This window comes from Peromyscus leucopus, chromosome 19, assembly GCF_004664715.2.
Source record: "Peromyscus leucopus breed LL Stock chromosome 19, UCI_PerLeu_2.1, whole genome shotgun sequence".
Classification (NCBI taxonomy): Eukaryota; Metazoa; Chordata; class Mammalia; order Rodentia; family Cricetidae; genus Peromyscus; species Peromyscus leucopus.
The window spans coordinates 24549874-24574040 of NC_051079.1; the positions used below are offsets into that span (position 1 = coordinate 24549874).

General features: G+C 50.9%; 1 protein-coding gene across 2 annotated transcripts in view; it reads right to left on the reverse strand.

The window, feature by feature from the left end:
- Window positions 1–24167, reverse strand: part of Sil1 (SIL1 nucleotide exchange factor) — a 238878-nt gene continuing 214711 nt past the window's right edge. For both annotated transcript variants that reach the window (XM_028886778.2, XM_037197073.1), the window contains exons 8-10: window positions 3197–3293; window positions 2588–2752; window positions 1–509 (exon numbers count right to left, since the gene is read on the reverse strand). In XM_028886778.2, coding sequence (XP_028742611.1) covers window positions 153–509; window positions 2588–2752; window positions 3197–3293 — 619 coding nt within the window. In that variant the 3' untranslated portion in view covers window positions 1–152. The remainder of the gene's footprint in view (window positions 510–2587; window positions 2753–3196; window positions 3294–24167) is intronic.

A 24167-nucleotide genomic window follows, 5' to 3' on the forward strand; every position in this document is an offset into this window, starting at 1 on the left:
TCATGTCTCTGTTTAATAACCATGCCAGCTCTGCCCAGCTAGAGCTCGTGCCCAGCAGGGAAGCCCTCCTTCCTGGTTGATGCCCCCTGAAGAGCCCGCCCAAGCTCTCACTGGCACCAGCCCAGTCCACTCCTGGTGTCGGCGTGACAGCCTCATCTCAGCTCCTTCAGCAAGCTGTTGATGGAGGCCAACAGTTCCCGGAAGTAGCCCTCATCTTCGCCCTCCTGGAGTTCCAGGGAGGCCAGCGCTTGGTACTCGGCTTGGAGACTGCCCAGTGTCTGGCTGAGCTGGAGGTCTTGACGGTAGCGATCCCGGCAGGTGGCCAGGAGGGCGCCCAGCGTCTGCAGCACCTTCTCCCGAGCATCATGCTCTGGAAGTGCCAGGAGGTGGGCGGTGATCTCACACCAGCCTTGTTCCCGCAAGCCCGGCAGGAGGTGGACCTGGCGGTACTGCTGAAGCTTCTCTGGAGATGAGTCCTGGGTCAACTCGGCCTCTTCCTCAGCAAACATCTGCACAGCCAGGACCGGGGTGGGTGGAGAGAACACGGACAGCGGTCATCTTGCACTGGCCTAGCTCTTCCCATTAGGAGATGCTTAGCTACTTTTCTATGTGACTCTGGGCTACCTGGGGCCTCCAGGGGGGCAGTCAACTGCACTCTTGGCTTTTCACATGCTCCCTCAACCAAGTGTGTGTCCATCTGTCTGCCCACTCATCCATTCATCAAAGCCCCAGCACACAGTGTTGGGAGCTGGAGAAACCAAAATGGAGACCGAGTCCCCGCTCCCAGCGTCCAGCAAGTGAATCAAAATTCCTACAGATGGCTGGAGAGGGCGTGGGGGTAAAGACACTAGCTCTGGAGCCTGGCAGCAGGAGTTCAGTTCCTGGACCCACATAGAAGTGAATGGAAAAAATGAACCCAACACGCACGTCATAGCATGGCACCTACATGTACACATTATTTACATGCACATACATGCACTACCCACACTGTTAAACAACTCCTAAATAGCAGGAGTTTCTGTGCACCTCGGCCCAGTCCTGGGCTGGTGGTGGACACCCAGGAAACCCTTGTGGAAGGAACCACAGGTGGAGTCAGCTCCATGACCATCAACTCAGGCAGGCATACACCCACACAGAAGCCCAGACACCAAGGTGCTGCACTCGGTAGAGGCTCCCCAATGCTGAGGCAGAGGAGGAAAAAGCTGGGCTAGCTGCTGAGCCACCCAAGGCCTTGAGGTCTACATGGTAGTCCTCATGACTACCATGCAAGTAGATGATGTCATCCTTAGGCCGTTCTGGAATACCCACCCCATGTCTGGCTCCAGTTCTTTCTTTCTTAGGGACTACACGAGGTTCTGAAGTCCCCTGGCTCAAAGTCACCACTGTCCTCCCTGGAGAAGAATGGCTGAATCCACAGCATTTACAGAGGAGACCCCAGAGGAAAGAGGTCTGTTCCTCCCTGGCAATGTCAATGTGCAAGCTCTCCTCTGGGCCTGCTGGCCCTCCTCAGGATGCAAATGAAAAGCCTTATACCTGGCTCTGAGCAGCAGAGAACTAAGAAACTAGATTCCAGCAGCTTCGATGGACAGAAACACACACACACTGAGAAATGAGACAAGCAGAGGAGGAGAGGGGGGAGAGAGAGAAGGGGAGAGAGAGGAGAGAGAGAGGAAGAGGAAGAGAGAAAAGGGAAGAGAGAGAGGAAGAGAAAGAGGAAGAGAGAAAAGGGAGAGAGGAAGAGGAAGAGAGAAAAGGGAAGAGAGAGAGGAAGAGGAAGAGAAAGAGGAAGAGAGAAAAGGGGAGAGAGGAAGAGAGAAAAGGGAAAGAGAGAGGAAGAGGAAGAGAGAAAGGGGAAGAGAGAGAGGAAGAGGAAGAGAGGAAGAGAGAAAAGGGGAGAGAGATGAAGAGGAAGAGAGAGAAGGGAAGAGAGAGGAGAGAGAGAGAGAGGAAGAGAGGACGAGATTCCCCGCTTAGAGGAAAGCTGGGTGGGATGGGAAGGCCTGCAGCTCCCAATGGTGTTCATCAAGCCCAGGACTAGCCAGCCCTGTCCCACCAGTCAGGAATGGGCACAGAGGCTAAACAGAGATCCCACTGCAGAGGCTAAGAATCCAGGCCAACTTCTCTCTTCTCAAGATGCCTCTTAGGTTTGCAAAAACCCAAGTGGACTGGGCACCAAGTCTCCCCCAGGTAACAAACCATTGGGGTCCATCCTGAGCCCTTGCTCAGAGCCAAAGCTCCCAGAGGAAGTATGTTGAGGTTTCTAGAATCCTAGAGTTAGCAGCAGCCCAGCCTAGCTCTGGTCTCCTGGCTGCTGCATTCCTCCTCCGCCTTCCTCCTAATGCCTGCACACCTGGCACTGACCATCGATAGCACCTCCTCCTCCTCCCTCCCTCCCAGCCCTCGGGATCCAGCTGAGGTGTCGTGTCTCAGATGACATCCTCTGATACACGTCTTCGCTACCCATCCATTCATCTGTCCATCCACTCGGCTGGAGAGCAGCATCTGGGAGGGCGCTTTGGTCCAACCACCAGAGGAGGTGAGCACAGAGCAGAGCAAAGGGGAGGGCAGAGCGGGTGCGGGCACCCACCTTCTCGGTGACCAGGTCATAGAGCAGGGTGACCACACGCACGGCCAGGACCTTCGCCGTCTCCTCTTGCACGAGGCTCCTGAGGACCTGCAGCCCCCCCAGCTTCAGGAACTGCTGCTGGGCGTAGGGGAAGTGCCGCAGCAGGGAACACAGAGCAAACAGGACCTGGGAGGCACAGGCCGGGATAAGTGAGAGCCACACAGACCCGCACCAACTCTAAGGATCCAGCCCGGCCTCCATTCTTCCTGGACTCGTTATTCCCTTGGGTCCATCTGCACCCCAGAACCCAGGGTGATGGAAGCCAGGGGACTTTAACAAAACTGAGCAGGCAAACAAGCGATAAACAGCATGGTTCAGGGGACTCTGTGTGCGTGTGTGCATGTGTGTGTGTGTGTGCGTGTGTGCGTGCGTGCGTGCGCGTGTGCCCAGGCCTCCAGATGACACTGCCATCAGCTTTAGCTGGGGTGAGCTCTCCGTGACACCGGTGGACAGTGCTCAGGCCCCACGTATGGCCTAAGTGGGAAGGAGTCTTTCCCCTTCGGGTCCTGCAGGTGCGCCAGACACTGGGGGGTGTGGGGGTGGGGGGAGCGGTAAGGGCCAGAGACTTGCCTTCTTCTTGGCTGTGAGAGGCTGCTCTGTGGCCAGGATGACCAACAGTTTCTGTAGAGCTCCGCCTTCAATGGCTTCCACCTGGACCTTCGGATTACTGTGGGGAGAAGAAGAAACTGTGATTCTGGGCCGGGCGGTGGCGGCGCACGCCTTTTCCCCTGCACTCAGGAGACAGAGGCAGGCGGACCTCTGAGTTTGAGACCAGCCTGGTCTACAGAGTGAGATCCAGGACATAGAGAAACCCTGTACTGAAAAAACCCAAAACCAAAACTCAAACCAAACCAAGACAAAACAACAAGAAACCGGGCTACTTTACTAGGTCCAGGATCCAGGGAGAGACCTAGGGGCCAGTACCACACCAACCTCCCTTGGGAGTGTCAAGGAACACAAGGCATGGCTCTTATCCTGGACAAGTATTATTCAGCTGGGAAAAGGATAATTGTGTGCAGACCCACCTGGGTACAATGGGCTATGGCAGAGATGAGAGGCCAAGGGCCACATGCCAGCCTGCTGCTCCCCAGAAGCCAACAGACTAGGCGTTCTAGAGAGAAATCATGTCTCCCACCATCAGGCCATTCTGAAACTGAAACAGCACCCAGAAGTGCATCTCCCTGTCCCCACTGAAGCCAGGGTTGGGAGCTCCGTCTCCCATGACCCAGGCAGCCACCTACTAGGGTGAACTAGTACTAGCTCTGCTTTCTAGGCACAGAGCTGGAGGCCAGGCCCAGGAGCCCGCCTTCTACCCATTCAGCACTCGGAATCTGCTAGAACACCACCTGGGAGGAAGCAAAGCCAGAGAGACCAGAGCCTCCGAATGCAAAGCAGATCTCCGTGCAGGACTACCCCGCAGTTCCACAGCAGACGCCACCAAAGCAGTTACCGCGGCCGTCTCTGTCCCCAGATCCTCCATGCTCAGCACAGAGCCTGCCACACTATGGCGCCTAACACACAGGGAGTGGATAAACAGGTACCACCACCACGGACAGACCCAACACAGCGCAGGCAACCCTCACTCAACCCATGCTGAGCTGAGAATCTGGGAGGCCATTAGAACCACCCTCTCCTCCCTGGGATGAGGCGCTGGCTCAGCACCCGTTTCTCTTGTAGAGATGCCAGGCTTGGTTCCCAGCACCTACCTAGCAATTCGCGCTTGCCTGTAGCTTCAGGTTCAGGGGACCCTGCAGTTTCTCGTCTCCAGGGACAGTGTGTACATGTTGTAACATATATACACGCAGACAGTCACACATACACAGAAAATAAAAATAAATAAATCCCTAAAAAATATTTCAATCCCAGTCCTCCCGGATATAAGAAGGGTACCAGGCGGGGGGCATGCTGGGAAACCCAGATAATGACATTCTTTCACATTTCCCCCTTCTTTTCAAGGAAGGGTCTCTTTACAGAGCCCTGACTGTCCTGGTACTCACTATATAGACCAGGCTGGCCTTGAACTCACAGAGATCCGCCTGTCTCTGTCTCCCGAGGGCTGGGATTAAAGGCGTGTGCTACCATACCTGGCACATCCCTTGCTTTCTTTTATGGTTTTGGTTTGAGGCAGTGTCTTGCTGTAACCTCAACTCCACTGCAATTCTCCTGCCTCAGGCTCTTGAATGCCAGGATTACACACATGCATCAGGGTCCTTTGGTTTCTAAGATCACATTAATGACCAATTACGGAGCATGTGCCAAGCACAGAAGCCTATATGGTCAGGTCCCTAGGCAAGCTCAAGGTTCTCCCACTCGGAGGCTCATGCAGGACTCCCCCGAGAATACAAGTGTCAGGTCAAAGGTCAGAGAGGCGCACACACCCAGGCAGCCCATTAAGGGGAACCAACATCTCCAGGAGGCTCTGGCTGGCTTAAGTTCATCATGGGGAACACGTACCCCGGAACCTCCAAAGCACCCGCCACTCCCAAACTCTGACTTCCTAGCCAGGCAGCCCCACAGTGTCCCCAACAGTGTGATGGGGCACAAAGAAGAAAGGACAAGTTGGAAGCAGTCAGCGTCTGTCCTGCTCCGAAGTCCAGAGAAAGGAGGAAAATCGGTACACCACACTGCTGCCCTCAAAGGAGACCCAGCATCACTGGGTGCTCTTCCAGAGGACCCGGGTTGAAGTCCTAGCACCCACATGGCAGCTCACAACTGTCTGTAACTCCAGTTCCAGGGGATCCCACTCCTTCACACAGCATAGGGAGAGTCAAAACACCAGTCAGTGCACACTAAATCAATATGTAAATCTTAAAAAAAAGAGGCCCAGCACACAAACCAGTAACCCCAAAGCTGGAACGCTGGGGTCCCGTCATCCCCCCAAACGGCCTGGCCCTTCTGCTCCAAGGCTGAGGGCAGAGCTAGCACACAGTTTTCTGTCATCCGTCTCTTCTGGCATCCTCCCATCAGAAAGCCCGTATGGAGCGTGCTGGCCGGTCCCATGAGCTCCGCCCTTGTGCACAGGGAGCAGCCTAGAGGGGCGATGGAGTTGTCCCAGGAGATGGCAGGCTGACAGTTCCCTTCCAGACAGGCAGGCAGTCTGTGTTGGGGGCTGGGGCGGAGCTTCTTCCGGGCCTCCATTCCCCCTACTTGAGACAGGCAGCTGCTTCATCAATGTGTGAGCTAATTAGGGCCATTTCTGTCATCGTGTGGCTAAGGAACACTCACCCACACCCACAGGGTCTATGAAGGGGAGGCTGCCATGCTGGGAAATTCACTGCCATCAAGTGCTGCCTCCCAAAGAAGGGGGGTGCTGCGAGGCCCGACAATGTACCAGCCCTAGAAAGCACCTCGGAGGCGCCCCATCCCCATGGGCCCTCTGAAGAAAGCAAGCAAAATCTACTACAGAACCCACTGTTAGGGTCTTAGCAGATCAAGCAGGGTTAAACATCTGAGCCCTTCCACGTCACACTGGACGCAGAACGGAGAATTCACTCCTCAGGCAGGCTGCCGTAAACCAGGAACCACTACAGTCGAGCCGACCCCAGCCCACCATCCCCAGGGAGCAAAGCCCATTTAGACTCCAGACACAGAGATGAAAACCAGAGAGGAAGAGAAAGCTGGAGGACTTCTCGAGTGAGCAGCAGGGCCGCAGGCAGTCAGTTACGAATGCCTGTGGCAGGATGCCGCATGGGCAGCCTGGGCCTGCATGCTGCCCAGCCTTCCCATCTCCATATGAAATAAGGTGTCTGCACTAACTCTGGGCCCTGCCCCGGGATCTCATGCCCTCAGGGTTCTACAAAACACTCCCTAGAATGGGATGTTGGTGCTTTCCAGGCAGAGGGCTGAGGAAGCGAGAAGGGGGAAGGATGGGCCTGAGATTTCAGGCGGCTTTAGGCTGTGCAGGCAGGGACAGACAGACAGTGGGACAGCTGTACACACAGCAGGAGAATGGCCTTCTGCAGTCAGCCCCAGCAGACATTACGCGGCTCCAGAACAGACCTTCTCTCCAGGTAACCCAGCCATGGGTCCTCAACGTTCAGAGCTCTGTGTGCTCTGGGGGAGACGCCTGTAGCTCAGACTAAGCTCTAAGGATACGCAAGGGCCAAGGCCTGGAGGAAGATCAGAGCGGATGTGTTAACAGTGGCTGACAACCTGGATCGGTCCCTTGATCGTTTCCTCACCTGGAATCAGAACTGGGCCTAACCTCATTTTAAAGACACAATGACACATGAACACCACGGTACTAAATAATGTGTTGTACCAAGTCTATGATCACAGTGGACTTGCTTCACAAGGAGACCTGACCAAATCCTTGAGAGCACAGCTGCATCCATGCCAGCTCCACCCCGCTCATCCCATGGGCTCTGGACCAGAGTTCTGCCTGAGCCTGGAGAAGGCCAGTCCTGGTGGCTGGAAGGTGGCATTCTCCAAAGGGGATCTGAGGATGGTAAAAAGTTAGAAGCCTTCCTTGCCCTTTAGTGATGCCAGGACACCAGGGCACTCAAAGACAACAGAAGGACACTGAGAAGGAGCTCGTCTACGCTGTGGCTGAGCTGGCCGGACTGAACAAACACCATTAGCATTTGGATTGTTGGGATGCTCACCAGTGAGTCAGCCGGTTGTGTGCAGAGGGCCGGTAGCAGCTGCTGCTCTGTAAATCTTAAGTGGGACAGATAGGGAGAAGGGTGGATCTCAGAACTGGAAGTGATTGCATTGGCGAAGACCAAACAGTTTGGGTCAGGTGGCAGCAATATGTCAATTTGCCACGGGCCAGCGTTCATATTTTAGCTCAGCTGAGCAAGTGGCTGGTTATCCCTGACTTGAAGGGCAGCAGCCGGGCAGGGCCAGAGACCCTGTGAGAATACTGCCTGACACAGGTCTTCTTAGGCCTTGACCTTCAGGACTAGCGGCATAATTTTCAGGCCCAAGTAAAACATGAAAATGTGGGCTCCTTCAAAGATCAGTAGTTTCAAGGGGGTCCCAGTAGTGCACTGGGGCACACGTGGGCCCTGGTGAGTGCGGGCTTCTGCACCACGGCACTGGTCTCCAGGCCACCGTGTGGGGATGCACAGAAACCCTGCTCGGGTAATCTGGCTGAAAGTGGAGTGCAACTCTGCAAAGAGAGAAAAGGTGGAGGAGGCAGAAGTCTGGGATGGGAAGTGGGGGAGGCTGACAATGGATGGGGCCAGAAAATGCTCAGGTAGAGCCTGGAGCAGAGCTTGCAGCTACTGGATTCCCAGATGGAGCATGGGCATGTCCACAGGGCACCGGGTATACGCCAGGCTTTGGGCATATTCACAGGGCACCGAGTACAGACCAGGGCTCTGGGCATGTCCACAGGGCTCTGGGCATGTCCACAGGGCACTGGGCATGTCCACAGGGCACTGTGCACACACCAGAGAAATATGCTGTCTTATGGGGCCTGGACGCACTCTGAAGCAGGGCAAACATTTCTTCTTTCCACTGTGTTCTAGAGTCTGGAGATGTCATATAGCAGGGCAAACATTTGAGGAGGTTGTCCCAGTCTGGAGCCTGCATGGTTTTGCCTGATGGAACTGTGCATTCATTTTCCTGCAGACAGTAAGGTTCTTTCTCTGGTGTCCTCACCCGGCCTAAGCCTGATCCGTGGCCTGAGCATCTGTGAAGTACCGTTCGCCATGTGTGCAATCCTGTAAATGTGGGGAGCAGGAAGGAGCCATGCAGGCCAGTTAGGGACAAGTTAGGTGTGTAATCAATCACACAAGATACAGTCACCTGGGACATCTCTTTTTGTATGTTGTTTCAGATAAGGTGCTGCAAATTACAGAAAAATAAGCCATGCACAGTGGCATGTACTATGATCCTAGAACTCAGGGGTTATGGACAAAAGAGTCCTTTGAACTCATGGGTTCAAGACCCCATTTCAAAACAACAGCAACAAACAGAAAAGTAATTCCTTTTTTTTTTTTTCTTTTTCAATTTTTTGAGACAGGGTTTCTCTGTAGCTTTGGCCATCCTGGATCTCGCTTTGTAGACCGGACTGGCCTCGAACTCACAGAGATCCGCCTACCTCTGCCTCCTGGGTGCTGGGATTAAAAGCATGAGCCACCACACCCAGCTCCGAAAAATAGTTTACAGAGAAACTTCCCATCCACACCCCCACCCCACCTCCACCTGTGGAGGGTGAGGGCGTTGATCCTCCCCCTCACCAGCTGCGGCACTCAGGAGAGTGGGATCTGCACCTCGTCAGGGCAGCACAGCAGAGCTGACTGACAGGAGGAAGCATGGGAGAGCCGGCCCCGCCCTCTTCTGCCATATGGTGGTGTGGCTTGGGGAGAGCCGGCCCCGCCCTCTTCTGCCATGTGGTGGTGTGGCCTGTGGAGAGCCGGCCCTGAGGTCCTAAGAGAGGGAGAGCTGTCCCTGCCCCTCACCTGCAGCACTCAGGAGAGTGGCCCCTGTACCTTGCCTGGGCCACACAGTAGCGCTGGCCCTGCTGGTCCTGGTGAGGGAGTCAGCTGTGGGCCTGAAAGCAGGAGAACCGGCCCCGCCCCTTGCCCATCGCTGCATAGGGTGAACTGGCCAGGGCAATGCTGAAGAGCCCACCCTGGTGGTGAGGACAAGGGAGCGCTAGCCAGCTGACCAACACTGCAACTACCCAGGCCCAGAACCAGGGTTGTGAGTTGGCCCACCCCAACATCCACCCCATCTGTGATGGCTGGAGTGTGTGAAGGGGCCGGTCCTGCAGATCCAAAGCTGCAGGATCTCCATGACACAGGGCAACAGCAGGATAACCAAGAGGAGACCCAGTGAGGGGCCAGCATCAATAGCTTAGCAGAAACCAGAGGCCTTGAACCAGACCAATGACTCTGCAATGAACACTTGCAAGTAAAGATGTGTGGACAAAAGGGTTTACTGCGTGACTCACTGTCACACTGCAGCTTCATGATGAGACTGAGTTTTCCCTTTTTTCTCTTAAATTTTATTTTATTTTGTGGGGGAGGTTGCAAAGGCAGAGGGAGGAAACAAAGGGATGGGGAAATGAATGGGACGGAGATGCATGATGTGAAAGACACAAAGAATAAATAAAAAGAAAATTTAAAATAGTAATAAAAGAAACAGCTCCCATCGACTCTGTTGTTAATGTGATCACATCAGCTTCTGTTTTCTTGCCCTCCCCTCCTCCTCCCATCTTTCCCACTTGTCTTCAGTGCTGGGGTCAAACCAGGGCTTTGCACATGCCGGACAAATCCTTTGCCACCGAGCTGTACCTCTCTCCTTAGACATTCACAGAGCTTTCCCGATCATTTGGGAGCAGGCTGCAGACATGACACCCACTTACTCCTACACACATCGGAATGGGTTTCGGAAGGACAGACCGTACAGACGTCAGGTCAGGAATCTAACTCTGACGCAGCGATCAGATACACCGTGTTCAGTTTCTGCCAACCACCCCAAGAATTTCCTTTTTAGAAAAACATTTTTTACCCCAGGTCTAGTCCAAGCCCATAGTAGTAGCATATTTTATTAGTCTCCTTTGCTCTGGAAGTCCTGTTTTGTATGACATTGACATTTAAGAGTACAGGCCACTTGTACAATGTCCCTCAGTTTGGATTTATCTCATGATTAAACTGAGGTTATTCATGTTGGCAGAAATATCACAAAAACCATGTTGTTTATTTCTCAGTACATCATATCAGAGGACACGAGATGTCAATCAGTCCCACAGCTGGTCATGTTCACTTCGAATATTTGATTATGGAAGCGCTTGTCAGATTTCTCCACTGTGATATTATTTACCCCTTAGAAATTAACAAACATTGTGCGGAGACACTTGGAGAGAGTAAGACAACCTTACTCATTAGTCTTTCACCGCTGGTTCTAGTGCTCACGGGCAGTTCTTGGCTAACTAATTATTCTGTGTTGTCAAACGAGAACATACCCACTCTGCCACGGCTTCCGTCTTTGGCTGTTGGCGCTGTACCTGCGACAGCTGGTCTGTCTGCCTTCGCTTGTTCAGTTACAATCAGTACGGGTTCAGGGACTCTCATTTCACCTCGGGATGTAACTCACCCTTGTCAATATGCGATGCTCACACCATCCTTGAACCGATTACAGTACACTTCCACCATACAGTGTAGCTCTCCGACATGCTTGCTCTCTTGTTTGTTTTTCAGACAGGCTTCTCTATGTGGCCCTGACTGTCCTGGAACTCGCTCTGTAGCCCAGGCTGGCCTCGAACTCAGAGATCCATCTGTCTTTGCCTCCCAAGTGCTGGGATTAAAGGTGTATCCCACCACCTGGCTCTGATGTGCTTTTCTCATTCTTTGCATTTTCTGACACAGATACTTCTATTTGAAATACTGTTTCTTCTGCAACAGACATGTTGCAGTGATTTCTCTAAGGAGCATTGCTTTTGGGGCACTTTTTGAAAATACAAAATCTAAACCCTACCTTCAGATACTAAATTACAGTCTCAGAAGGTATCAGCCCCAAACCCTGCATTTCTCTGTGTGTGTGTGTGTGTGTGTGTGTGTGTGTGTGTGTGTGTGTGTGCTTTTTTTGTTTTGTTTTGTTTTTCCGGAGCTGAGGACCGAACTTAGGGCCTTGTGCTTGTTAGGATTTACCACTGAGCTAAATCCCCAACCCCTAAACTCTGCTTTTCTATGTGTGTTCCACCTGTCTGTATCCTCAGAACCAGCGTTTGTGATAACTAGCCTGATGCCTAACCGGTGGTCCTGTGTATCATCTCTGATAACCTGATGTCTAGTACTTGAAGATCAGGAGAGAGGTCACCATCAAACAAGACAGTTGCATGCCGGAGTTACACACTTCAACTGCTATGAAAAGTCTTCTGACGTGGGGCTGCAGTCTACGCTCATGAGGCTTCTTCCACCAATCCCAAGTCTGTCCTCTCTAAGTGGAAGGCACTGAATTCTGCCATGATGACCATAGCCCTTCTGAAGCTCAGGGCACCAAATGCCCAGAGAAGACTCCCACCCCTGACCTGGTACCACAGGACCCTGCGCTTGTTCTCACTGGGACTCCTGCAGCCCAGACTTCCCACAGGTGCTCCATGAGATGCTCCTCCATCCAGCTTGATCAAATCTCTCAGAGCCCAGTGGGCCCAGCCATCTCTGTTACAGGGTCACTCTGTCCCTAAGCTTGAGGTTACCTCTATGTTTATGACAATACTTTATAGAACTGACTTTGCTTAGGTCAGCTTCCTGGAGGCTGGTCACATGATCCTCTGATGAACCTGGGTTTTCCCAACATGACTCATAAACTAAACATAAGGCTTTTCAGCTAGTCTTATTAAAGAAAAAATGTTAAATGTATGTAAGCAAACATCAAGTTACAAATATTATATATTTACGCCACATACTTACTTTGGTGGTCAAGTTTTCTCTAAACAATGAATACAGATTATTATATGTACTAAGAAAATTGTTTGTATCTTTTTCCTGGCAAAATTAATTTTTTGAGATAGGGCTGAGCTCACTGTATAGCCCTGGTTAAGAGACCTGCCTGCCTCTGCCTCCTTAGTGTTAGAATTAAAGGCAAATGTTACCACACATGGCCTCTAAATTAAATGATTTTAAAAGATTATACCACAACAATGACCAGCATGGCATTAAAATCCCAAAGCTACAATAATGGCACCCATGCCCTGGCAGTCACCAGCAGCTCTCTAATTGACTTAAGACCTGCTCAACAAAGCTGGGTGGTGGCGCAAGCCTTTAATCCCAGCCCTCAGGAGGCAGAGGCAGGCAAATCTGTGAGTTTGAGGCCAGCCTGGTCTACAGAGTGAGTTCCAGGACAGCCAGGGCTACACAGAGAAACCCTGTCTTGAAAAAAAAAAAAAAAAAAAGACTCACTAAACAAGTGAGAAACCATGTCTGGTACTGGAAACCTAGTCAACTACCCAGGGTTTTGAAGTCCCAGCTCCTGGAGAACCGACGACTGCCACTTTATGAAGCCAGAATAACCCCCAACTACATCTAAGGATGTGTCCTAACACCCACAGATGTGTAGGTCTCACGTCTCATCAAAGACACTTCTCTCTACAACACATGGAGGCCGGTACAGAAAACCACAACCAATCAAAATGCAGAGTCCAGTCCCCAGGGACTCATCTACAATACAACTCACTCTAAGGCTCAGGGAACATCTCGGAAGAGCGGCAGGAAGACAGTAAGAGCAAGAGGCCCAGGGAGTTTGCTGTGAGCGTGTCTCCTAGAACTATCAGAAGCCACACCCATAGAGTCCCCCACATGACGCCTAAACAGGAGCTGAAGGACAGCAGCAGGAAGTCCAGGAGGCTTCGACTCCACAAAAACCAACAGGCAATCAAGGGCTGCTGAGAGCGAGTGTCTCCTAGGGAAGAACCCACCACTGGTTACCCAATACCAAACGGCCAGCCCTGAAAACATACGTAAGTAACATTACACAGATCGGACAGGCTATCCTGTGTGTTTAGGAATACACATATACAACACACACACACACACACACACACACACACACACACACACACACACACACGACAATGAAAAAAGAGGCCATGAATTTGAAGAGGAGCAAGGAGGGGAGGGTTTAGAAGGAGGAAAGGGGAGAGAGAATGTTGTAATTACAGTATAATCTCAAAAAAGGAAATAATCTAAAAAATGTTTTCATTTTTATGTGTGTTTTGTCTGCATGCATGTCTGTGTACCACACGCACGCAGTGCCTCTGGAGGTCAGAAGAGGGCGTTACCCCGTCCCCCCCAGGAACTGAAGTGCCGACCTGGAACTGAACCCTGGTCCTGTATGAGAGCAACGGCTGTGATTACTCACAAACCCTCTCTCCAGTGGCCTAAAGTTAAATTTTAATAGCAAAATGTAAACCATCTCTTCGCTCCTGGAGCCTTTCATCCCAGCCGTCACTTTGATTTTTTTGATCTTCCTTCTGTCATGGATCCAACATGCTAATTATTCACTTCTTTCTGTGGTATCTGCTGCCATGCCTTAATAAAAGCACCAAAATGAGGGAGGGAGGGAGGAGGGAGGGAGGGAGGGAGGGAGGGAAGAAAGATTCAAAACTCGGACTGGACAGAGTGTGACAGGCACATTCCCTGTGGTGAAGGCCTTGCTAACTCCAAATCTCTGCTACAACTCTACACTGTGACCATCTTTGCTGTGTGCGTTAGATTACGCTGGGACTCTATCACGTTTTCTAGCACGATTTCAAGAAATGCAGACTTCCTCCGAGGCTCTATCACTGTAATCTCTTAGCTGGCAAGTTCCTCTGAAAAGGAAATTGAACGTAGGAAGGTGCCTGAGGGCGACTCCTGTAGAGACGGTCCGAGGCTTCTTGAATCACATCAGTGGCTGGACACGGGTATCTCACGTTTTGTTCCCGTGTTGTGTGGATTCAGATCAATGAAACTGATATTTGGTTTTTTCATAAAGAGAGTGGGAGGAAAGCGGGGAGGGATGTGGGAGGGAGTCAAACATTAAACTGATCTGCAAGATTTGGTCTCCCTCCCCCTCCCCGTCCCCAATCCATCATAAAGATTCATGCACACACAGGCCTCATGAAGATGGTCTCAGTTTTCCGTTGACATTTGATTTTTCAGACTGTAATTCGGAGAAGCCAGTGAGTGGCTCGTTTGCTCAGATGATCTCATTTGCTCACACTCTTGACCTCCAGCTCCTCCTGGCTGTGGTTGCCTACTCTTTCCAGCAGGAAGCCCGCTGCCCTTGAAAGAGAAGGCAGAGGCCAACGAGAATCATGGCCGCCCACCACATGGGGTCATGTGACTCAACAAGAGGTCTGTGGCCTCCTGTACCCCCTCTCTCAATGTCAGCCCCCCAAGTCTCCTCGCCATTCTGACCCCTGCCTCCTGGCCTCACCCATCCGGCTACTCCTGACGGGTTCTCAGAGGTTTGTTGCTACCCTACCCTTTTCAGTTTTTAATCTTTTCAACGAAACCCCAACTCTACCTGGTCCACCAAGCCTGTGGGAACCTCAGGCAGCTCCTTCTGGCCCTGCAGGAATCACTTGGACTCTTTTTACACAGTTCAGTTTTCAGACTGAGTCATTCTGCTGTTCAAAGATCTGGTTCAGACATCGTATCTACTTTTTCTGGGACTTTCTAAAATCTGCTTTCCCTAAAACCTGGAGTCTGAGACTTTCTGCACCCCCCTTGACCTGTCCAAACACAGTTTCTGCAAAGGTTCCCCAACCTTTCACTGCATCAAAGAATTCTTTTTGTTCACAATACAATTTCAGTGGGGATTTTTTTCTTTGCTGTTTTCTTAACCTCCTGAGAGACAAAACTGTCAGAGAAGTGAGTTTAATTTGTGAGCAGTTGGGCTAGGGATTGTAGCTCAGTTGATAAGAGTGTGTGCCTTTAATCCCAGCACTTGGGAGGCAGAAGCAGGTGGATCTCAATGAGTTTGAGGCCAGCCTGGTCTACAGAGTGAGATCCAGGACAGCCAGGGCTACACAGAGAAACCCTGTCTGGAAAACCCAAACCATGCATTGCCTACAATACATGAAGCCCTAGGTTCAATCCTCCAAATCCGCATAAACCAAGCTCAGAGGTAGAAGCAAGAGGATCCCATGTTCAAGGTCATCCTTGGTTTAGAGTGAAGAGTGAATTTGAGGTCAGCTTGGAATATAAGAGACCTTATGGGGGGGGGGCAGGGAAAGGCAAGGGTTGATCAGGACCTGTTTTCTGCAGAAACAGTTCTACCTGTAGATCCTCACGGATGCTTCTGAAGCAGGTTTAACCTCATTTTTGGCCAGGGCATAGAGGACAGTGATCCCAGCTGAGGGCTGATGAACTGGCAGGTCCTTTGGCAGCTAAAAGCCAATGATCTGGACTTTTTTATTTTTCAACTCAAATCCCAACTTCAGCGAGCGAACTTAATGGAGAACTTAACTGATCTAGAATTGGAGAAACCTGGTTCGAGTCCTTCCCCCAGCATTTCCAGACAATTAAGTTCTATGACATCCCTGACAATCCCTGCTAAGAGAAAAGGCTTCTCCGAAGTGGGAGGCTCTACCTGTAGCAGGGAACAAGGAAGAAGCCCAGCTCCGAGCAATGGAAGTTTCTCCTTCTCAGCTTCGGTGGCTGAAAGAATCCAGGGGGCTGGGGGAATGTAATTAACAAGCTAGAGGGAAAGCCTGGGAGGAAGGATCAAAGAAGCTAATTAGACCAGGCTAGAGGGACACCACAGGGTGGGGAACATGGACAAGAGAGGGCTGAAGAGAATTATCTGTGTTCTCTAATTATTCCAGGAAATCTCCATGCAATTGTCTCTGGCAGTGAGGGAGGTGAGGTAGAAAAACAAGGTTAAGCAGAAGAAAATTTAGGCTAAAGCATGGGGGAATTTTTTTTTTCCCCCACACTGAGATTCTCAAGTTTACCAGAGAGCTCAGAGAAGGTGTGCACTTAGGTTATTTATACCAGGCAGTGGTCTGCCACCCCACAGGTGCTGGTGGCGGGAGGCACAGGCTTTGCACAGCACGAGGCTCTTCCCAGGAGACTCTCAAGTCACCCTGGCCCATGCTACAGCGATCCTGTGGCTCAGGACAGATTGCCCGCTCATGCAGACCTTGTTCTCAAGAGTTCTGAGATGTGCTCTGCAAGCCAGTCACTCCTTTCCCTTCCTCCCCTCCCCTTCTCCGCTCTGAAAAACTTGATAAACATAGCATATCTCAGTGTATGAAAATCGTCTCAATAGGAGTTGCTTTTGCTACACAACTGTAGAAATGTTTATGAATGAGCCCTCTCCTAATAGCAGAAGAAAGGCAGCAGCCGTGGGATGGTCTACAGCTTCATTTACAAGATTTGGAAGTCATAGATCTACAAATGTCTCTGCTGTGCAACATACATAACAAGCCTCAAAATATCCTTTGTTTGCTGAGGTTTTGCTCAGATATTTAAGGTTTCTGACAGTTTAAATATGGTGAACAATATGGTGAACCATCCAAATACTTTACATCATCGGTATTGGAAGGATCTTTATAAACAATGAGTTCAGGTTGTGAAAGGCACTCGCAGCACTGGGTTCCTGGTTTCCCATGGGGGTGGATCAACGTGGCCTCGGTGGCTAGCTGCAGGCTGTGAGGATGGTCTCACAGTTCCCACTGACATGGGTTCCCCATGCACCTTTGCTCACGTTGGAACAGAGGAGGGCGCTGGGTGGCACGGCTCCGTGGCCTCTCCACCCTGGCTCAGGGATCATGAGGGATTTGTTCTGGGTTACAAAGGATAAAAAGGGGCTGGAGAGATGGCTCAGCAGTTAAGAGCACTGACTGCTCTTCCAGAGGGGCTGGGTTTCCCAGCTCCCACATGAATGCTCACCTGTAGCTCCAGTTCCAGGGGAACTGACGCCCTCTTCTGGCCTCCACGGGCCTGCACACATATGGTGCACATACAGACAAGCAGGCACACATGCACACAGAAACAGTATTTGAAAAAGATGGCTAAAGAGCTCTCTTTCCTCTCTCTGTCTTTGTCTCTCTCATTTAGTGCCAAGGACAGAACCTACACCTCGGGCAGCTAGACAAACACTCTCCCACTAGATCCCACTAGATCCCACTAGATCCTAGCCCCACAGCTCCCTTAGATGCAGGAAGGAGGCCTGACCTTGCCAGAGGCCCCTTCCCTGATTCATCAGATGTGAGAACGAGGGGCCTAGAGGACCAAAGCCTTCGGATTCTGGAGAAGTCCTTACGAACTGAAGGAAAGTCTCAGTTACTTACAGCCTCTAGAGACAGAATAACGGATGGTTTGGTTAATGACCATGCTATTTGCTGGGATTCCGGGGCCAGTCAGCTGTTTTACAAATGGTGACTGAGCTCGGCGTGCAGTTAAGGATCTTAGGTTCAGAGCAAAGAATGGAAATAGTTCCTGCTCCCATTAGGTAAAATCAATAGCCAACAACAGAGATGTGTGGAGAGAAAGGGCTACCTCATAATGAAATCATTCAGGAAGGATGGTCTTGGCAAAATCTAAAGTCATTAAGAGCAGAGGAGAAAGGCTAAAATTCTGTTAACATTGTCCATCTGAAGTCAGATGAGATCTAGTTTTTGCTGGGTTTGGTCTTGCACGCCTTTAAATCCCAGCATTCAGGAGGCAGAGGCAGGTGGATCTCTATGAGTTTGAGGCCAGCCTGGTCTACAGAGTGAGTTCCAGGATAGCAGGGCTACATACAGAGACCCTATCTCAAAAAAAAAAAAAAAAAAAAAAAAAAAAAAAAAAAAAAAAAAAAAGAAACGAAAAAAGAGAGGATCTTTTTCTTTTTAAGAAAATGTTAAAAATTGCCTTCCACAATCCCTTTAACTCTGTCTCTGATAAATCATTAAAAGGCCTTCTGCAAAGATCATCCTAATGTCAAAGAAAAAGTTACACTCATAAGATAGTGTCAGAATGTGAATGGTTTGTTTAAGATTCAGCAATTGTCACTGAATCAAATACAAAATCTCTACGGCCTGAAAAGCAAGGGAAACAAAGGCCTGACATTTTAGTGTTCCTTACCGACGGAATTTCAGATCACAACTTAAAAAGAGAAAACATTAAACCAGTTCAGATGTGGACTGGCATATGCATGGCCGTTTTCAGCTGCCTGCAAATAGGACAAGGACAGCCTGCCTGAATGTGACTTGTGCAAACCATGGCTGGGCCTGGGCCCCAATCCCAGCACAGCCCAGGATACAGGGCAGGGCCTGAGGTAGGCAAAAACCTAAAATGGAAGACCCTAGGGAACCAGGGTCAGGGTCCCAGAGGTTGAAGGTGACACTGTGGATAAGGCCAAGCCTGGAGTCTGTTGCCGGGGGTGGAGGGTGGGGTCGGGTGGTTAGGGAGCTCTGCCCTTTTTTGCCTTGTGTGTCAGATGCTTGAATGAAGCACAGTGGACACCTACCCCATGGAATCTAAGTGCAGGCCCACTGACCCATAAGAGACTTCAAGTCTGACCTCCCAGACACGATTGTGGGACGATGCTCTTGTCCACTAGGCCATAAAAGTGCCTCAAATTTTACCCTCTGGGATGGATTTCGAGTCTTAGAGACACTTCAGTCTTTCAGGGCACCCTAGTAAAATGCCACTGCCCCTTAGATGGGAGGAACAGTCACACGTAAGTAGGGTGGTCATCTAATTTACTGATTATATGACCCACTCAAAAGAACTCTCAGGTACCACACCTCCTGGCCTCAGATTCCCTACACCGACCTCTTCAGCTCCTGGTGGCCAATGCCATTTCCACAGGGGAGACCATAGAGAGAAGTGACTTTCCAGTGATCGAACCCCATTCCTGGGGCCCTGGACACGGTCTGGCGGGCAGTGGCACACCCTCCTTAGCTCCTTGGGCTGCTGCTGCTGCTGCTGGAAATGCAAGAATAGAGGCAGTGTGCTTCAGTCCTGAGGAGAATGGTTGCTGGGAAACCTCCATTCAGTTACTCTCAAGTATTTCTCAAATACTAGCTCATGTCCTCTCGTGGTAACGCAATTAGGCAGAAGCTACTGTTCCCATTCTACTAGCCCACAAACTGAGTCACAGAAAGCCAAGTAATTTTCCCAGGTCACCTAACTAAAAAGGGGCGGAGTCCTGAAAGCCCCAGCATGAGAGCTCAAAGGATTCTAGCAGGCATTCATGGTAAGCTGCTAAGCCGGAAGACCAAGACGGTGTCTATCTTACCTGCACCTTTCTGTCAAGACGCCAAGCTACTTCACCAGAGCAGCGCTGTGAGTGTCTCACGAGACGGGAAGCGGAATCACCGCACAGCATGGTGGCCCAACTGCCAACTTCATCCATCGTTTCATTTCAAAGCTTGACCCAGAATGGGGAGAAGGGACCACTGGCATGTCCTGCTAGTCTACCTCTCCAGTTCTGACGCCAGGCTTGAGACAAACGGCTCTGGAGCACGGCTCTGAAAGTCTGCTCTCGGGCCAGCAGCACTAGCAACATCCGGGAACTAGGCAGAAATGTATATCCTCAGGCCTCAAGCCAGCTTCGCTAGATCAGTAACTGTAGGGAAGGGGAGTGGCCACGGGCATTTCCCAGGCCATCCGGTGCTTCTGATGCCTGCCTTGGACCGAGAAGCACTAGGCAAGAGTACCCTGACGCAACAAGTTGGGCTCTCTCATGCCTCAGGAAAGGCTAGCCTCGGGGCTGGCAGCAGAGCCCAGTTCTTGCAGAGACCAGGCTGTGAGGGCCACTGCCAAGAAGATGAAAAGCTCTCAATAAAACCCAGACCCACATGGCCACACTGATCAAAATGCAATAAAGAAGAAAGTGAGAAATCTGACCAAAGGAAAACGCAGCTTCAGTGGGGACACAATACAACAATCTTCCGTGGAGATGGGAAGCATAAAAGGGATGTTAGATGTTCAAAGAGCCAAATGTTGGAATGACAGAAAAACAGGAGAATAAAGACAAGTGTGGACATCAGTGCCACACAGGCTGCAGTCTAATGATGGCGGTAGCAGGGAACGGCACCACCGCCCTCCCAGACTCGGCTTCCCCTCCCCCACCCCTCAACACGACAGCCTATATAAATAGAGTCTTGAGGGAAAAAATACCAGCAATTAGTCACTGAATCTTGCTTGTTAGAGTGAGGGGAATTTGGAGAAAATCACCAGAGGCTCTGATGACAGGAAAAGCGTGGCTGAGGCGGCCATGTGGCTGGGGCAGGAATGTGATCCCGAAAGGGTGAAGGCCTGTGGGCTGATCCTGCGGCCTTTGATGCCTGCCAGATTTTAACCAGAAAGGGAAAACTGGAGGGCCTAGCCACTGGGCCAGAGTGAGCTCCAGCCTGGGCAAGTCCTGGTTGGAAGTCCTTCAGTGAGGGTTGAGGCAGGCTGGAGCGTGTGTGGATAAGGGACACCCAGTGACGCCAACTGAGCAGAGGGTGGGGGAGACATCAGAACAGAGCCTCAGCAGAAGGCCTCCCAAGGAGGGTGTACGGCACACTTCACCTCTCCTGGCCTGGGGCGTGTGCCCTGGAGGTGGTGAGGGTGCAGGGACGCTGCTGAAGGTAACTGTCAGGACTGTGAGGACTGGAGTGATGCAGGAGGGCCTCCTTCTCCCAATGACGCCCTCAACTTAAATATGTGTGCTCTCTGCAGCAGCTCCGGTGAAAGCCCTTGCCTATCCTCCCTGGTCCCATCTTCAGCTGTCTAGTTCCTATCCCTTCAAGTCTCACCTCAAATATCACTTCCACAGAATCACATTCCAGGACCATGTGGTCCTCACTGCAGCCCTGCTGCGCCTTCCTGATGCCTTTGCTCTCCTTCAGTTCTCTCAACAGTACGATCAGTTGGCTCTGCAAACTATGAATTCCCTTGAAAATATGGACTGCGCTTTGTTGACTCTTCATGTGCAGCCATGCAGCCTCGTTCCAGGTGTCCAGCCCAATGCAGGGATGTGCTAACGAGCCACTTAGAGAGATGACGTCACGCCTGTATCCTGTCTCCACTGAGATAACGAGACCTGGAGTGTCCAGTCTCGTAAACTAGGCATGGAGATGGGTTTGTCACATGATCGCCCTCCCTTGCTGAGTGCCTTACTACTCTGTGAGCTCACTGAAGACCATCCCAAGCAATGTCCTGGATTTTACCTTCTCTTCCCCTTCTCCCCTTCTGTTGATTTCTTCCGTCAGACTCCTCATGTGCCCCCACCATCCTTGATTCCTTGGCTACTTGAGAAAAGGGATACAGTTTTTGCTGGCCAACAACGGCCAGAGTACTACTCCTGGGAGTAACATTTGCAAAAACTAATATTTAAAACCGATAAACTGATTTCTAATCATACTAATAGAATTTTAGGCAGGAGAAAGAGAAACGAAGACTGGGAGGCTAGTAACCTCCACATGGCTCCAGAAATCATCTCTAGTAAATTAAATGGCTGCCTCCGCCATGTAAGAAGCCAGCTGTGTCTCAACCCTATGGGTAGGCAGTGCCCACACATGCCCACAGGTGGCCACTGTCACCCCTGTCAGCCTGACTTCATCTGGCTGGCTGGTCCCCTGACGAGGGCTCTCAGGGAGGGTTGGAGCTGGGCCAGAACGTCTGCTTCCTCTCTGGCACCCCATCAAACTCTCCAGACGTCTCTAAGGTCAGCACGCACTCAGGGCTGGCTCCTTGGCCCTCTTCTACCACCCACGGTTCTAAGAACAACTCGAAGTCAGCTTTGCTTGGGTTCTGATTGACTGAGGCAGGGGACCCACTGAGGGGGTGGCACCAGGCCATACAAAGAGCAAGAGCATCGGCAGAGGGCAAGGTCAAGTTGACAGATATCACACAATGGGAAAGAACTGCATGATCTGCAGAGGCATAATGTAGCATAACAGATGGATAATTAGATTTATTCCGAAAGCTGTAAAAGTAAGTAATTAAATAAAAATATGGAACAATGAATCTGCCACAGAGAGACACCTAACAGCCTCATGAGCGCCTTGCAGCTGGCACCAGCAGCCTGGGAGAGAAGTGGGGCCGGAATCCCTCACATTTCCCTGATGTTTAGGCACGATAAAGTAAGCACCAGCTCAAAATGGGTACAGGGGGATGGCCTGGTCTGGGTGGGGGAGAATCATCCCTGGCTACCAACAGTGCTATCCCATGGGAAAATGGTCTCTTGTCTACAGCTAGAAGACCATGGCTGGAGGGAACCAATCAAGTCCCCTCCACCAGTGTGGCTGGCAAGGTCCTCACAATGTAAGACTGACTGAAGTAGAGGCAGAGCTGGGGGACACACCCAGGAACAAATGACTGGATCCGGACTTTCCTTTCTTCCCAGAGCTGGTAGCAGATGAAGCTCAGGAAATACCTAAGGAACACGAAGCAAGTACCCACTGTGTGCAGACCACAGACTAGCTATGAGACTGCACCAGAAAACAGATTTCCTGAACATGATGTCTGACAGTCGGGAGCAAACCCATCATCTGGAATCTGTTTTATAACAGGGCTATGGCTTAGTTGTGGTTGTTTCGGTTTGGTTTTTTGAGACAGTTTCTAGGTCAACAGTCCTGGCTGTCCTGGATCTTGCTCTGTAGACCAGGATGGCCTTGAACTCACAGAGATCCACCTGCCTCTGCCTCCCAAGGGCTGGGATTAAAGGCGTGCGCCACCGCTAGTGCCTAGATTAGATTCACCATCATCTAAGGACAATGGAACTTGCTGGGTCCCATCAAAAGGCAGGATGACAGAAGCCAACACAGCTTATGTGAAACGAGAGGCCCTCTCAGGCTGCCTCTCTAGGTACGGTTCCCTCAGGCCGCTTCCTCCAGGCAGGGATGCGTCTGATGGCCACTGGCACTCACACACTGATCCCAACATTAAGTGAATTTTCCTTTCCAGGAGAAGGACGCTGACGTTGTGGGAGATCTGTACACTGTGTGAAGATGTATTGCTGTGATTGGTGTAATAAAAAGCTGAACAGCCAATAGCTAGGCAGGAGGTGTAGGCCGGATTTCCAGGGAGAGAGAGGAAGAGGAGGGAGAAGTCAGGAGACATGGAGAAGAAGCAGGAGATGCAAGATGGAGAAGTAACGCCGCATGATAGAATGTAGATTAATATAAATGGGTTAACTTAAGTTATAAGAGCTAGTTAGGAACAAGCCTAAGCTACAGGCCAAGCTTTCATAATTAGTAAGAAGTCTCCATGTCATTATTTGGGAGCTGACTGGTGGGACACAAAAAGACTCGTTACACACAGACACTGTTTATATTGTGTGTCCACTCTGGGCCAATCACTATACAAATGAATGGGAGTGAGGATACACAGCCTCACCTGACCATATTGTGCTGGTGAGGATACTGTCAAAAGAAAGAAAGTATTGTTTCCCAAGGGGATAGCATAGGAATGTGTAGAGACCCAAACCTGTACGAATGAAGAGCCTTCAGAGGTCACATTATTTTATACCCTCCAAACCAAGGTTCTAACTGGCCATTTGGGGCTTAGATTAGGAGGCGGGTTGGGTCGCTAGCAGCCAGGTCAGGGCTCTGGTTGCAGAGATCCAGTTTGACCCTACGACTTGGAAGCACAGCAAAAGTCTTGCTGTTCATACTTTCAATAGCAGCCTATCCTTGCAGACCTGACCCCAAGGCTCAAAGATAACACTTACATGGACAACAAATTATTCACTTAGGAAACTCATACAGTACTAAAACATGGGGGGGGGTCCCCAGGTAGTCAACTCCTTGAAGTGCTCACTGAGTCTCCTCACAGAGCACTGACTACAGAAGAAGCCCTTCCTGACCTGTGAACGTCAGCACCTTTGATAGGAAGGCAGAGTCGGGGTTAAGTCCCTCCCATCCACATCAATGGATCCATGGTGCTATCTACCTCTTTGGAAGAGGAGAAGCCCTATCATATTACCAATACACAGAAGTTGCCCTTTTCTTTAAAGTTTCTTTAAAACTGTAATTAATTAGAGTGGGGGCGGGTATCTAAGCGTTCATGTGGAAGGACAACTCTCCTTCCACTATGCAGGTTCTGGGGATTGAACTCAGGTCCTCAAGCTTGGTGGCAAGCACCTTTACTCACTAAACCATCTTGCCTGACCCTGTTTT